The sequence below is a fragment of the Cydia strobilella genome, chromosome Z (assembly GCF_947568885.1).
Source record: "Cydia strobilella chromosome Z, ilCydStro3.1, whole genome shotgun sequence".
NCBI lineage: Eukaryota > Metazoa > Arthropoda > Insecta > Lepidoptera > Tortricidae > Cydia > Cydia strobilella.
Window position 1 is genome coordinate 50283641 of NC_086068.1, and position 16428 is coordinate 50300068.

The 16428-nt window shown below is 39.6% G+C and overlaps 1 protein-coding gene across 7 annotated transcripts in view; it reads right to left on the reverse strand.

Moving 5' to 3' along the window:
- The window catches only part of LOC134753941 (guanine nucleotide-releasing factor 2), a 90759-nt gene that overhangs the window by 6076 nt on the left and 68255 nt on the right, over positions 1 to 16428 (reverse strand). For all 7 annotated transcript variants that reach the window (XM_063689933.1, XM_063689932.1, XM_063689928.1 and 4 more), the window contains 11 exons: positions 15431 to 15536; positions 13435 to 13542; positions 12613 to 12700; positions 12081 to 12182; positions 11684 to 11791; positions 10864 to 11062; positions 4413 to 4572; positions 3864 to 4005; positions 3055 to 3312; positions 1848 to 2101; positions 386 to 517 (listed from right to left, as the gene is read on the reverse strand). In XM_063689933.1, coding sequence (XP_063546003.1) covers positions 386 to 517; positions 1848 to 2101; positions 3055 to 3312; positions 3864 to 4005; positions 4413 to 4572; positions 10864 to 11062; positions 11684 to 11791; positions 12081 to 12182; positions 12613 to 12700; positions 13435 to 13542; positions 15431 to 15536 — 1657 coding nt within the window. The remainder of the gene's footprint in view (positions 1 to 385; positions 518 to 1847; positions 2102 to 3054; positions 3313 to 3863; positions 4006 to 4412; positions 4573 to 10863; positions 11063 to 11683; positions 11792 to 12080; positions 12183 to 12612; positions 12701 to 13434; positions 13543 to 15430; positions 15537 to 16428) is intronic.

The window sequence follows — 16428 nt, forward strand, 5'->3', positions numbered from 1 at the left end:
ATAAATCAATCCTGAATAAACAGGGCCAGTTTTAACCTATATTCTTTGGGGTTTTATAGTTTGATAATTTATAGTGAATTTATAGTATAGATAGGACATATAACTATGACGTGTTTTATAGTGAATGGCGTCTCTTTACTGTTTAACATACGGCTCAATACGGTTCTACAGGACTGCTTTGTTTTATTGCAGTTCCTCTGACCACCCTCCGTATTAACCCTTTACGGCGCCACCACCATAATATCGAAGAAGAAGGACAATCACAAAAACTTTATGCCTTAATATAAAAGTTAGCTGGCGCGTAAAAATCACCATACATGATATAACCCGAAGGGCTTAATACTACTGATAACATAAAATTAGTAGGACAAACTAAAATACACACTCTTTGTGGAATCTCTTCATATTTTCCATGATGTGGTACTGTTGCCATCGCTTTGTGAAGTTGATGCTTCCGTCGGGCAACAGGTCTGGGTTGCCGATGTGGACGAAAGTCAGATCTTGAAGTACTAGACCACTGTCAACAGAAAACAGAAATAATGTCATACTCTACAATAAATTAACAGTATAAACTTGTAGTTGACTATACAAAAGAAACATCAGGTTTGGGCGCGGGGTATGCCATGCCATATTAAACATGCAAACCAATACACTGAATACAAGGGCAATGATAACGTGTACATGAAGTAAAACAAATTGGTGGATTAATATTCGTTTGGTGAAAAATTACTAATAAATGGGTGGATAAAATATTTTTTTGTTATTTTTCTGCCCTATCAGCCAGGATACAACTGGGCCAAGTACTACCAAAATGTGTTTCAGGTAAATTTAAATTTACCTCTAATGCGGTTTCCTCCTGAGTCCCTGAGACCTTTACAAAGGATTTAATGTTGCCATGTGTAAAGACCGAAAAAAATATATTCAAAAGAGTCCTTTAGGAAGTTTTAATATTTCGCGCTTAAAAATCAGGCGATGGTGGCGTGATCCTGAGCCAATCGCTTACAGAATCCGAAATATATCTGTCTCTTTTACAAACATCATTCTTAGTAAGAAACGTATATTCTCGTCAGGTCGCCGTCAGATGTCCAACAAGATGTCTGGTCGCGCAGATGGAGGGAAGTTTAATTCCAAATTTAATACTCAAGCCAGTTAGTATTTTGTATGTTAATTATAATGCTGTTATTATTTATGTCGCAAGTTTGATATCTTAAGTACAATTACGTTTAAAATTGATATGTACTTTATAAGGCCCTTTCTAGTAAATAATATTATACTCGTAATGTGAGACATAGTCTGATTTTGCTACGTAAGCTTTTTACTGAAATAAGTACATAAAGAAAGTTTTTGATGTGTTTTTTTACAGAGGAGTTCTTTACTTTTGTTATTTTAAATATAAAAACATTTTAGAAGCCCTTTGGCTATATTTTCTTAATCAAAGAGATACCTGATCCAATACAAAATGACACATTTTAGCAATCAAAGTGAAGAGTTTTAGTTGCATAAACGCCGAGAGGAGTTTATAAAGCCCAAATAAGTTTTAATTAAAATCAAACGTTAAACATTCCCCATAGATTATAAAATAAACTTTGTTCTAGCGAAAAACCGACACGTTAATTTTAAACCTTAATTCAAATGATAGAAAGTTCAGGGCTCAACGCTTATTTCTTTATAAAGGACTCTCGGCTTTTATGCCAACGTATTCTTTTTATCGGAACTCAGGAGGTTAAATACTGTCTCACAGGAGAATACGACCATCCCAACAAGTGACAAAAAAAAGTTGATTCACCCAAATAATTGAACTCCTCTGATCGTTGTATACGCAGGGTAATAAGGAAAGCGACAGTTACATGTAGGGTATGCAGGGCGGCTGCGTCTCCGCCAAGGCATTCCTGTAGGCGCGAAAGGAGGAAGACGAGTCGATAATGGCGCAGTGGTCGTGCAGCGCCTCGACGATGGCGCGCGGCCAGCCCAGCCTCTGCACGGGTGGCGAGTCCAGCGCCGACACCAGCGCTAGGTACGAGTTGAAGTTGTGGATTTTACGCAACGCCTTCATAACTTTTAGAAAGCTCCGGGCGTAGCGTTCGCGTTTTTGCACTTCGTCCTGGAACAAAAGTATTTTAGATTGCTTACGAAGGTTTTTTTAGTGTTGTTTTACAGATTACGGTAATTTAACTGATTAACGCCAAAAGCGGCACCGCGCGCGCCTACAACAACATCGCAAAACCTCCCTCAACCGGTTATCTCATTGCGCGCGCGCGCGCGGGCGCGCGGCAACACGTGACGCCCGCCCGTCGTGACCGCTACTCACTCAGGCACTACTTGAAAATGGAGACCTGGGCTCTCCGAAACATGTCGCGCGAGTGACTAAAAATACGTGAGTAAAACCGCTAAGTTAACTGATTAAAGCAAGGGCCTGACACTCTTTGATAGAGAAAGATAGACTTATTGCGATTCCTATAAGAGGAAAGAGAAAATAGTGCCATGCTGTCCTTATCACCGACCGGGTTTTTTTTCATGGTCGGGTTATGGCAGCATAGGTAGGAGGCGATGGCGAAATACCGAAATTTATGAGTGAAAGAGAAAAAGGATTATGCAGCCATACATTAACCTGTCAATACATGAATATGTCTTTCTCTTACCCCTGGTCGCTCGGTTTCATGTTTATAACTACTATAATATGTCTATGGATTAAAGTGATAAGACCACAGTAGAAAATTTTAAAAGTAAAACCGTCGTATTTTTTTTCTATCGGCAATTCAACAGGTTTAATAAGGTGTAACGAGGTATCATTTATATATAATAAAAACCGGCACAGTGCGAGTCGGACTCGCGCACCGAGGGTTCCGTACTTTTTAGTATTTGTTGTCATAGCGGCAACAGAAATACATCATCTGTGAAATTTTCTCTGCCTATCAGGGTTCATGAAATACAGCCTGGTGACAGACAGACAGACGGACAGACGGACAGGCGGACAGACGGACAGACGGACAGCGGAGTCTTAGTAATAGGGTCCCGTTTTTACCCTTTGGGTACGGAACCCTAAAAAGTACACACCTGTTCTAAAATTCGAGAGCGTGCCCAGTAGCTCATCTTATTGAAGTGCTCCGTGAACCTTGTGAGGTTCGGAGAGCTCTCCTCGGACTGGTCGCGTGGCCACGACAGCACTTCGGCCGTGGTGATGCGCGCGAACAGCGCGGCGTCCAGCAACGTCATCTGCTCCGCGAGCTCGGATGGCTTGAAGTCGAGCAGCGTGTCGCGACGGAGAGACACGCTCGAGTAGCACGGAGACTCGTACTCGTATCTAGTGTTGGCCTGAGATAATACACACAATTACAAGGTACACATGTTTATTAATTCATGTGACTCACTTACATGTTACTTTTACCAAACACTATAAATGTACCATACATATTGTTTTTGGTTTTGGTAATTTTATTTATTTAAACTTTATTGCACAAACAAAGAAAAATTTACAAATGGTGGACTTAATGCCATAAGGAATTCTCTACCAGTCAACCATTGGGTCAAACGGAGACATAAATGTTGGTGCAGGAGAGATTCATAAATTATAATGAAAAATTATTATGCGTTGTAATGTTATGTGTAAGTTTGCTTTTGGTTCTTCTTGTGTTATAATGTGGCACGAATAAACTATTTCTATTTTCTATTTTTTCTATTTTTTTTTATTTTATTAGGTCGACCTGTGTATAAATGTATTTATTAATTTTGCCACGACAATATAGACGTGTAACGTTCATAATTTAGCATAAGTACACTTCACGTAGCAACGACACGTCTTCACCGGTCGAGACTGGTCGGTGGTGGTGGTTAGTGACCCGTTTTAAAATAATTTAATAAGTTACCTGTTGTTGGTTATGCAACTGCTTTTGCTTGTCAACCAAAATTTGCCTTAGTGCTTTAGCGATTGGCAACTCTTCAACTTCAATAAGCCAATAAATAAATTCCATAATTTTCTGCATTAGAGATTCTTCAAGGTCCGTCATCCTAAAATAAATAAAATAAGATCAACTTCCCTGTCCGTGTATCCATTTGAATAACAAAACATGCGTTTCTAAAGTGATGTAGACATTATAATTGTTTTGATAACAAAACTTACGTGAGGCACTGACATATTAAATATATTAAACCGGGTCAGTCACGTTTATAATGCTCCTCGTTATGGGGCGAAACATGTCGAGCAATCATCGACTTTATAAACGTGAGTGGTCCGGTTTAATATATTTAATATTATAACTGTTTAGCTACACTTAAGGTGGGTACTGTAGGAATAGAAAGTCTTTTACAAGGCTATAACCCATCTGTAATTAAAATCGCTCGTGTAGGCCTCTACTCGTATTTAACCAGCGTTATAAATGCAAAGTTTGTGCAAAATACAAGAATGTGTAACTTACGTAAGATCATTAACAACCCTAGTGAGCAGACTGAGCGTGGAGCGCAGCTCGTGGGGGCGCGACTTGAAGTGGTGCGCGCGGCGCGTCAGCCGCGCCACAAGGTCGCGCGCCGCCACCCACGTGCGGTACGTGGCCAGGAACGCCTCCTGGTACGCGAAATCTGCGCACACGTATTAAGCTTAACACAACTCTGACCAACTTCCTTACCTACATATTAGAATACCAGAGATAACATCATAATAATCAGGTTATTCCCACTAGTTACTACCAAGTTCTTCTTCTTTTTTTCAGTGGTAAAAGGTGGGTTATTTTTCCCAGTAGTTTCCAATGGTAAAAGGTGGGGAAAAAATTCCAGTAGTTACCACTGGTAACATCTTAGTGGTATCTAGTGGGAATAACCTGGCCTTAGTCTAGACGACCGCCGCTTAAATAAATTTGAAGAGTGCATAGATTTTAATAATTATAGAGACAAATCTATTTTGTGGACAAATTATAGACTCAGGTGTATTTTTTTTTTATGAAATAGGAGGCAAACGAGCAGACGGATCACCTGATGGTAAGCGATTACCGCCGCCCATGGACACCCGCAACACCAGAGGGGTTGTAAGTGCGTTGCCGGCCTTTAAGATGGGAATACGCTCTTTTCTTGAAGGTTTGAAGGTCATATCGGTCCGGAAATACCGCAGGCGATAGTTCATTCCACAGTTTAGCTGTGCGAGGCAGGAAGTTTCTAGAGAAACGCACAGTTGAGGACTGCCAGCCATCTAAGTGGTGAGGATGGTAATGTTGTCGCGTAGGGCGATGGCGAAAAGAAGCGGCAGGGATTAATCCGAACAATTCCTCGGAGCACTCCCAGTTATACACGCGATAGAAAATGCAGAGCGAGGCCACATCTCTACGCAGCGCCAAGGAGTCAAGCCGTTCCGAAATACGCTGGCAATCGACAATTCGAGTCGCTCTTCGCTGGATGCGGTCCAGAGGGAGAAGCTGGTATTGGGGTGCCCCTGCCCATAGATGAGAACAGTATTCCATGTGTGGGCGAACCTGCGCTTTATACAGCTATAGGCGGTGGGCCGGCGTGAAATACTGTCTCGACCTGTTGAGCACACCGAGCTTTTTTGAGGCTAATTTGGCCTTACCCTCTAAATGGCCGCGGAACTGGACTTCACTCTAAATGTCGACGCCGAGGATTCCGATACTGGCTGCGGCAGTCAGGGGAGTGCTCTCAAAACGAGGTGACACGACAAACTTTAACTTTTTTGCGGTATCTAAACGAAGTAGTTGTGGTGTCTTGAACTGTTTGTAATGTCGTAAGATAAACACGTACACAAAATCATGTGAATTCAATAGGCCAATATATGATCTGTGTGATGTGTAATGATCTACACGTTTTCGATCAAAAAACACTCCTCTTGTATTCTGATATCTACTATGCTTCACAGAAAAAAAGTTCAGTAAAATGTAACTAATTTTTTTTGGCGATTTTTATTTTTTATGAATAATATAATGGACATAATGGTTACTACATTACTGATTGATTATTCAGTTGGTGTGAAAGAACTAGCTTAGATGAGTTGACCTATATTCTTTTACAAATAATGCAAAAATATAATGCCTACAATTATTTATGCACAAATTTGAAAAAAGTTAGTAGGTAACAAGTAAGAGGAGCTCTTCCCCAAAGCGCATTTTTTCAATAGTATGATAAAAAATATTAAAAACAATAACGATTTGATCTGATGAAATATTCAAGGTTTAGCCTATTGTTTTAATGGCTTCCTCGTGTACGTACATCAATATTTGTGTAGTTATCTTTTTATCACAAGGTTTCACTCTGGGAAAAATACAACTGTAAAATACAATACAATCCGCCGCCGTAGAGATCTTCACACTCTTTCTCTTCTCTTCAATGTTCTTTTTACACCTTCTTCTCCTGTATACCTCTTTTAAAAAATTTCAATTTCTGGCTGAAGGCAGTGGCTACCGTCTCCGTTCTAGCGCGAATTTATCACTTGCCATCCCCTCTCACAAATCTCGTGGATACAGCAAGTCCTTCGCAGTGCGTTCAGTGAAGCTGTGGAATGAGCTGCCAGTTTCGCTCAGACAGGCGCAATCGCTTGCGTTGTTCAAGGAGAGGTTAAAGAAGCTATGGTTATCTGATTGATTAATGTGCCTATATTTGTATTGTATGTTGCTTTATATTTTTCTACTTCTTTCCAATTTTTAGTGTATTTTCCCCATTCCTTTTTGTGTAATATATTATATGTTTATCCTATTAATTTTGTATGTATTTATATCCTTTATCTTTCTGGTACCTTGTTGTACATTTTGCTACATTTGTCACCCTCTTTTTACTTTCTCCTCTCATCTACTCAAAGGTTAACTGGAAGAGATCCCTCAAAGGGATAAGTTCGCCTTTGTACATCTTATTATTTGTACCATGTAATTTTTAATATGTATATTTGTACAATAAAGAGTTTACTACTACTACTACTACTGTAGAGCGAAGCAAAAAGGTTTGATTCGCATTAATCTGTTTGTATGTATGTGCCCTGAAGCATCTCTAGAAATTTGGAACCAGTTACACCAACCACCTGTGATGGTTTGTCAACGCCACATTTCAATACCACAGTTAACGCCACTTTTCCATAAAAATAGTCACTTTAATGGTGGTTTTGGTGGTGTTGCTATATTACCCCACAAAAGATTTAACGTAGACGTACTAGTAAGGATGGTGGTAAGGAAGTTCTATATGAATGTTGAAATGGTAGTAACTACTTTATTTCATTTTTTTTTGTCGATAAAAATAGGGTTGATGCAACCGGCCCCGTACTTGAAAGTCCGGCTTTGAAAACTGAAAAACCAAATTACACTATTTAAATACTTGCCGAAATATCAAGTGACAAGAGCTTGAATGGGAAGGCATCAGGGACAACAAAGAATCTATGTAGTTAATGTAGTGTATTTAAATATTTATTACGGTGCTCATGCTCACTTTGTGACTACAAGTATGTTAGTAGTAGCAGGTAAGTCAGAATGTTAATGAAAATATTTACAACATGCGCGATAAGCAGCTACATTTTTAAAACCTTACAGCGAGATAGTAAACTGTTGCCAAATATACAGATCATACTTCTTTGATATTAATTTGAGGATACATGTTTACACAACGATATAATGTTAAATGAAGTTAAATATTTATCGAAGTATAAGAACCAAACTTCTTGTATATAAAATACACGACTTTATTATTTTGTACGTGTATGTAAATTTCTATTTACAAGTTTATATCTAAGCTTTATGCTTATGTCATTTACGAAATAGATAATAATATAATTATTTTGATATTTTCTCAAAAGAATACACCGTTTAATAATCAACTTTTCTGTTGTTAGAGCTTATTAAATAAATTTGTGCAATGAAGCTTTAAGACGAAAGTGGAGGACCCGCGCGAAGTCGCCTTTTAATGCAAACGTAGTCCTCATTTTCCTCTCTGGATATTAACATTATTGAAAATATTTTGACACAAATTGTTGTATATTAACCACAGCTAGGTTTGAATTTCTTTGAATTTTTAATTATTATAAAGGTTAGAACCATTTAAAAATTTGTATGAAATCTGCTTTTCGCTCCTAATTATTACAATAATCAAAAAATCGAAAAATGTCAAACGTAGGGGCATAGCTATGGTTAACATACATCAAATGATATAAAAATATTTTCCATAATGTCAACATCCAGAGAGGAAAATGGGGTCTAAGTTTGTATGGAGAAGCGGCCGTCCCCTTTCCTCTTAACTAGCATTATTTACAAATTATCACTAGCATGGCACTAGATTCGATTTGGCGGCATTATCATTCAAAGCAAAAGCACAAGTATAATAAGAAAGTATACATCCATGTATTGTCTCAGCCCCAAACCATACAATGAATCGACCACTTACACTCGTCCGTCTCTGTAAAGTGAAAGCATGAAAGTTATAAGATTAAAAGCCATTGGATGTGTACCTAATTTAAGAGAAACGTCAATTCGTTCGTGACAACTAACACGCTTAATTTTAATGTTAGGTCACTCCCAAAATTTAATCATGCACAAGATAAGCCAATGGGGTTGGCAACTGTCAAAGGTTTGCAGAGATGGCGCCATCATAGCTTGCCCCTTTTTCTATGAGATTTGGCTTAAAGGGCTGGCATCCAGGGCATTAAAAAACAAAAATTTGACATAATTCTAGGGATTGACAGGGCAAGCTATGCTGGCGCCATCTGCTAAACACTTCGACCGGCCAACCCCATTGCAATGGGTAACCATTTATTGACCAATGTGACAGCCGCTCCAGAATCGTGCAGTGTCCAAATATTCTCAATTGATTCTTAAACCACATACGAGTATAATCTTGTTATTGTCCCAGGAAAACATGTTATCGTGCTTACACTATTGGAATTACTGACTAACACTTTTCGTGGCTTGATAGTGTAAATTTCGTCGGAAAGTTAACAGATTCAGGGCCACTAGCACTATTCACTAACCCGGGGTTCTGGTTAAACCTGGAGTTACCATGGTTACCAGTACAATTTGACACTGGGTTAACGGTTTAACCGGTTAATCCTGGGTTAGTGGGATAGTCAAGTGGCGCTAAGTATACAGTTTACCATGCAAGTTATGATTATGATTACCACGAAAAAGAAGGATAATGGGTATGTTGTTGCAAAGATAATATATAGGATAGAGGGTTACTTTCATAGTAAATTTTGTAGTCACAGTAAATTTACTGCCATCTATCGACATACGATTAAAACTAAAAATGAAAATGTATAAAAATACCAAAAAAATATATAAATGTATATGGATAAATGATTTTTTATTTGTATTTATTTTTAGAGTTCCGTACCTCAAAAGGAAAAAACGGAACCCTTATAGGATCACTCGTGCGTCTGTCTGTCTGTCTGTCTGTCTATCCGTCTGTCTGTCTGTCTGTCCGTCTGTCACAACCTATTTTCTCCGAAACTACTGAACGAATTAAGTAGAAATTTGGTATACATTTGTAAGTTTGTGACCCAAAGACGGACATGTAACGTAAACAAATGAATTTTAAAAACAGGGGCCACTTTTGGGAATAAATGAGAAAATTTAAAAATCAAGTTTTTCAAACTAAATCGTGTTACATATCAAATAAAAGAGCTCATTGTGAGAATCTCAAATATATTTTATTTATAATTTTATGATAAACAGTTTAGAAGTTATTCAAGAAAATAGGCAAAAAATGACAATTCCCCCCTTTATCTCCGAAACTACTGGGTCAAAAATTTTGAAAGAATACACAAAATAGATCTTTACCTATAGATTACAGGAAAACCTATTAGAAATCTGCAGTCAAGTGTGAGTCGGATTTAATTACTTAGTTTATGATCCGGCCCCTACGGGGTTTTTTAAGACATTTCACTGACGTTTCACATAAAAAATACATTGTTTAAATTATGTCATGTACGGAACCCTTGGAACGCGAGTCCGACTCGCATTTGACCGGTTTTTTTATATGATTTTGATCCATGTTCTTTCACTGATATGTGTTAAAATTATTTAATAACTAACTAAACCGTCAACGCCATCGAGCCGAGAATAGGCCAAAGGTGTAAGCGCCATTTTTAGGCGAGAATCCATTTTTCTTGATTTCCGAGGCACGTTTTTTCCTTAGACTGTATTCATCTTATACGGAGTTACATAGGTCTTTGGTTGTTGTCTTTTCACCGAAACTAGCCGATAATAAGTTTAATGACTGAGTGTGAGTAAGTTTACCTCAATACATAATTATGCTATATTTACAACAGAACAAAACTCACATAATAGTAATGTTGACTATATTAAAAAAAATAATTATTTCACACCATGCATGAAGCACCAGGAGTCGTAGCACGGTACGCTTATCACCATGCCTGTCACGTTCTAACAAGTATGTGAGTGCGAAAGTGACGGACTTAGTGATAGGGGAAACCATGCTGGGCGGGCAGGTCATTAATAGAGAAACGTAGACAGCAGATCCTTTAAGACACAATTAGTATTTTATAAATCGTAGAGAAATAAAGGAGTAAGTAACTTGACCGTGACGTCATTTGCTAGTATGTATGACATGTAGCTCATATAAATTCCATAGTGGCAAATCGTTTGGACAGTTCGAAAAAAGAAACTGCATTGACTAATAGTCAAATGCGCCTCTACTATAGATTTCTATCTTTTAGTTCATTTCAATCACGCCAGCTTTGGTGAATCGATCAGTAAACAGACGGCGAAAAACCGAAATTTAGCGGAAATAGATCCCGCAATAAAAGTTAATTGCCCATATTTTTTCTCATTTAAGTCTCATCTACTACTACAAAAAACTTCACGTTATTCACTAGTTCTTATTAATTTTTGACAATGGTACATTTTTTTTATCGTTATGCAATGTACGACATACCTTTGGTAGCCTTAGTGGCGAGGACGATGAGAGCGTCCGGATGGCCGCCCCGCACCTCAGGCCCGTCTTTGCTGGGCGCCTTCAAAAGTAAGTTCGAGCTAATGTCGGTCTGCAGTATGATGTCTTCAGGATCGGCGTCCGGAGGAGCGGTGTCAGAGTCTTTTGTGGCCGCAATAGGCTCAGTACTGCTTTCGCTCTTCTACACAAAATAACATCAGTCACGTTAAGCAAGAAAGCTTGCTGATGGTAATTATATAAAACTTCTAACTTTTAACTATAATACAAGTGAGGTCTCATATTATTAAGGTACCTACGTCAAGATCTGAAAAACGTGTCGCTAGCGGCGCTAGCTAGCTATTCCTACATCCGATAGAATATGTTCGTTAGATAGGTATTACTATTTTTCATCTCTCCTGTTCGGAAAGTTCACCTTGGTGGAAAATTGCTTTTTCCACCCTAGGGTGGAAAGTAATTCTAATATAAATATGCATGGCTAAACTTTTAATTTTCCGAATTGTTCAGATTTTACCGTAATCTTCAACTAATTTCATTGTTGTTATGTGGTTTACCTATAATTTGTTCTAAAGAAATATATGTACTAACTACCAATAATAAACCTACATTTGTTATGTTTGACTTTCCTCATATTCGAAATGAAAAGTAGAGGGTAAAAGTAACCATCTCACGCTCGAACTATTGGCGCTTTCACTTCGTTCGAGCGCCAAAATATCTCGGGTGAAATGGTTCACTTTCCACCACCCTTGGTTAACAATCTACTATTTATTACCCACTATAATTGCAAACATATAATTTGACCAACCTGCGAAGGCACAGGTGACGGTGTCGGCTCAGGCGCCAGCAACTCGTGCTCGTCTTCGATGGGGAACTTGGCCGGCGTGGAAGTACTAACGTAAGATTCATCAGAGTTCTGAAATAAAATCATTGTGTAACTACTTCAAGCTATCCTTTTTGTTTTGTCACATGTTGAGTATGGTTTTTGTAGTGTCTGTGGTAGCAATGACTCATGCTTTATATTAGCATCAAATGATATGGTACTACCATGGATAAATAAGTAAGCATAGAGCGCTCACTCTATACCTACTTATTTTATTTAGTAAGTATTATTTCAAGCTCTCGCGGCTATTAGCCGAGGGCGTCCGTTGTATTACTTGGTAACTCCAGTTGTATGGAGTGAGAAACAAATGTCAAATAAATACCAGATTGTTGTGCGTGGTGTCTTCAACGGACGTAGAGCTATTGTGCGATGAAGGTCGAGGGGAGGGAGGCGGTAGAAGTTCATTGCTCGAATTGATTTGAATCTGAAAATATAATACATTTTAAACACTGGCGGTGTACATACATATCTCCAAAAGTAAATATGCTACCTAGAACTGAACTAGAAGTAAACTACATTTTCCGATCAGGTGACACTAGGGATTATCGCTGGCCAAATAAGACCAGAAGTTTGGTGTTTGGTGTCTTAGGTTAGTAAAAATACTAACTATACAGAGTAATAAAATCAGCATTGGGGACGGGTGCAAATTACATTAAAATTGTATCAAACTTTAGCATTATTACATCGTGATTTGTAGGGTGTTGCTTATTTCGTCGAAGTTAAAATTTTCTATCTCACCCGCTTAATTTATTCTCTTCTACGAAACAACTTCGACGAAATAATCAACACCCTAGTGATTTGCACTCGGCAGTCCCATTCAGCAATGGTCAATACTAATATAGTGTATGCGGCACCTTAGTTTTGTTCATCTTTGGCGGTAGCTCGGGAGGCACGGGACTGGTCCCGCCAGACGTGGTCAAACTGACGCTGTCCTCGGACCCACTGCGGACAGAGCACAGATCTTCTAAATAACTATCAGGAACTGGCTATAATTATTCTAAAATATTCACCGCCGCAACGCGTAACGCGCGAAATAAATGCGCATATTTACTCAAGTCGAAAATAGATCTTAATACTTTCAGTTGTTTTATACATATGTACAGTCAGCAGCAGGAGCGATGCATTGCATAATATCTTGTATAGCTATAACAAGCTCAAATACCTCTTCCAAGGGCTCTCTTTAAATAAACTGATAAAACAAACCGAAGCCTCTTTTTAACTCATTGACCCATTTCATTAGAAATAATATTTCCCTCGTATTACAAACTTTCACTGAACGGGCCCTGGGTCCTCTTTTAGGAACCCATCTATTGTAACGTTGGGGATTCAATCATTTTCATGAATGTATGGAACAAATACAAAATTTTAGACAAACAAGAGTGATTATGTTTCACAAAAGTTATGCTCTATTTCTGTGACTTATAGCCCGTAAACTGGTTACAAACCTTGCCTAGGTTAGCTCCCACTACGTTGGAGAGTTAATAAGTGGGCGCCACAATGTGTCAGTCGGTGGTGGTCAGATATTATTACTAGCGCCTAATGTTTTTTGGCACAATGGTCAAATGTTCATACGTTAAAAAAGCCACCAGGATTCACCTTAGCGAAAAAGGCATTTGTCGACATGTCAATGTTTACGAGTAATACAGCTCTATACATTAGTGTCAAGGATCTCTTACCTCAATACCGGTGGACTGCTAAAGTGCTGCACGGTAAACGACTGCGCTATGGACCGTTGAACGTGCTGGTGGCGCTGCACCATAGTGCTCCCGCTCGTGTGTTGCGCACTGTAATTTTAAATTAGGTAAATGCTATACCATGACTGATAGATGAACTGTTTATATGCTTGCTACAAGACGATGACGTCAATCAACTATACAGTTTGAGGAATCATGGATGAAACAAATGTTTAATTGATGAGATACGCTTAAATTCTTTGACATGGAATGGAAAGAACCTCAAGTGAGTAAACAAAACTAAATTTGACAGTAGATTACACCAGAGCGGGTTAAGCCGGGGTGGTTTCCATCAGCTTTGGGGTGTCTATGGGACTCGATTCCCATCGGCTTTTTGAAACAGTGGCCAAATAAACGCAAACTAAATAAAAGGCACGAGGTAGTCTTGTCCAATGATGCCTATAGAAATTTAATCACCATAGATTTTTTTTTATACCATGTCGGTGGCAATAAAGCATACGGCCCGCCTGATGGTAAGCAGTTACCGTAGCCTATGGACGCCTGCAACACCGGAGATATTACACGCTCGTAGCCGACCCTTTAAAAACCTGTACACCCCTTTTTTGAAGAACCCCATACTGTAGCCCCTCGGGAAAAACTCGGCAGGGAGCTCATTCCACAGCCGAAGCGTACGCGGGAGGAAATTCCTCTTAAACCGCACAGTACGCGACTATTTAGGTGCTAGGGTGTGCCGATGGCGAGCGGTGCGGTGATAGAAAGCGGCCGTTGGCATCATGTCAAACAATCCTTCAGAGCACAGCCCATTGTACAAGCGGTAGAACACACACAAGGAGGCGAAGTCTCTCCTTAGACTTAAAGGTTCAATACCGCTTGTGAGTTTGGGATCGTCGACGATTCGTACAGCGCGCCTTTGGACTGATTCGAAGGGTCCAAAGCTGGCATCCAGGTGCTCCTGCGCAAAGGTGACAGCAGTACTCCATATGGTGTCTGACTTGCGATTTATATAGCAATAGTCTTTGCCCCGGAGTAAAGTATCGCCTCGCTTTATTGAGCACACCGAGTTTTTTGGATGCCAGATTAGCCTTCCCTTCCAGGTGGCTACGGAATTGGACGTCACTGGAGAAGTCGACACCGAGGATCCCATGACATGGTAAGGGCTGTCGTGCCTTCGAACTGTGGGACTAAAGTAAATGGGGTTTACTTGGCGGTAAACGCGCAAACTTGTGTCTTAGTGGGGTTAAATCGGACTAAATTGTCCCTGTCCTCTGGATAGTGCCCTCAATATTCGACACTAGCTTTATACGACTCTCCAGCACCACGAAACGAGGGATGTTGGCACGGCCTGCGTAATAGGCATCCCCAGTACTGTCGTCTGCAAACCAATGAATGTCGTCGATAGACAACATGTCATTGTTGTGCAGCAAGAACAGTGTTGGGGATAGCACAGAGCCTTGCGGAACGCCAGCGTTAATGTCCATGCTATTGGAGCAGCTTAACGTCTACTACGGTTCGTATGCGTCTGCCGAACAAAAAGCTAGCGATCCATTTGCATAGTCCCTCCGGCAATCTATATATAAGATGGTAACTTCGACAGGAGACCCCGATGCCAGACCCGATCGAACGCCTTCGCTATGTCTAGGCTAACTGCCAATGCCTCACCTTGACTCTCAATGGCCGAGGCCCAGCGGTGAGTGAGAAATGGTAGAAATTGGTTATAAAAGTGGCATGCCGCTCTTGCTGTTGTTTGTTGCGCCCCAAGCAATTATTACGGCCCAATTCGAACAATACTTATAAGATGTCACAGGGATATGATACCGATCTGTGTGTCAAGTTTGGTTGAAGAAATGTCACTTTTGACACTGACAGATTGCTATCTCGTCGCTGACATTTTATAAGCATTGTTCGAATTGGGCCGTAACTCTTGACATGTGAATAGTAAAACATGAGTTTTAGGAATTTGAAGATTGTTCAAACTTACCTTGCCAGATTGTATGTATGAATAGAGTGCCGGAACATGTCTGGCGGCGCGGCCGCGTTGTTGGGCGGGTGACTGCAGTTGCCGAACATCTCCATATACGCCATAACTAAAGAAGCGATCCACATTGTTATTACATAAGACATGTGATACAGAATCATTAGAAACGAAAGCGTTATTCGCACACTGATCGCTTTTAATTAGCAGCTCGTGGAAAGCCTTGGAAACATATCTACATAACTATCGATTACCCCGGGTCATACCGATAAAGGGTGTATGAGGATAGATTACATAAAAGGCCCCCAAAGCTGTTCTCTGTCCCACTACGCGTAAAAAAAGGCCACAGTCTAGAAAACTAGTTACATCGCCCACACCACACTGTTAACGGTCCATCCGTGGACCTCATGCCTTTTGTAATAACGTCCACCGATGGACAGTTAACAGTGTTGCTGTTTGTATTGTACAAACGTGTAATGCAATCAAACGAGTTCTTAAATGCAATTAGTGATTCCATTTTAGAACATCCTTGAGCACAAATTTCAACATAAAACCACTTTTTTTGCAAATATACGAAATGCAACAATCAAAATTTAACGTTCGAACGAACGAAAAAACGTTCAATTGCATCAAATAAAATAATTGTATGTCAAAACTATAGTTTTGACATAAAATTATGACGAAGGTGGTTACACAGTTATAGGTACTATGATGAAGCGCCCTAGGACGTCAGCACCTCTATAGTGCAGATTTAATTCTAAAGTCGTTATTAAGTAAGCCTTATTTCATAATACTAACTTTCACAAGAACAAGAAAGCAAACTAAGTGAGGCGGTGTCTTAGATCTATATGCCAGTGGTTAAAAGCTGTGAAAACCGCTAAAAGCACGCAGATGAACCTCCAGGTAGTTTGCATTTGGAGTGTGACTGATAACTATATGAAAACAATGTGTCGACGTCGGACTAATAGTAACCAGGTCGTTTATAACGGGAATACTAGCTATAT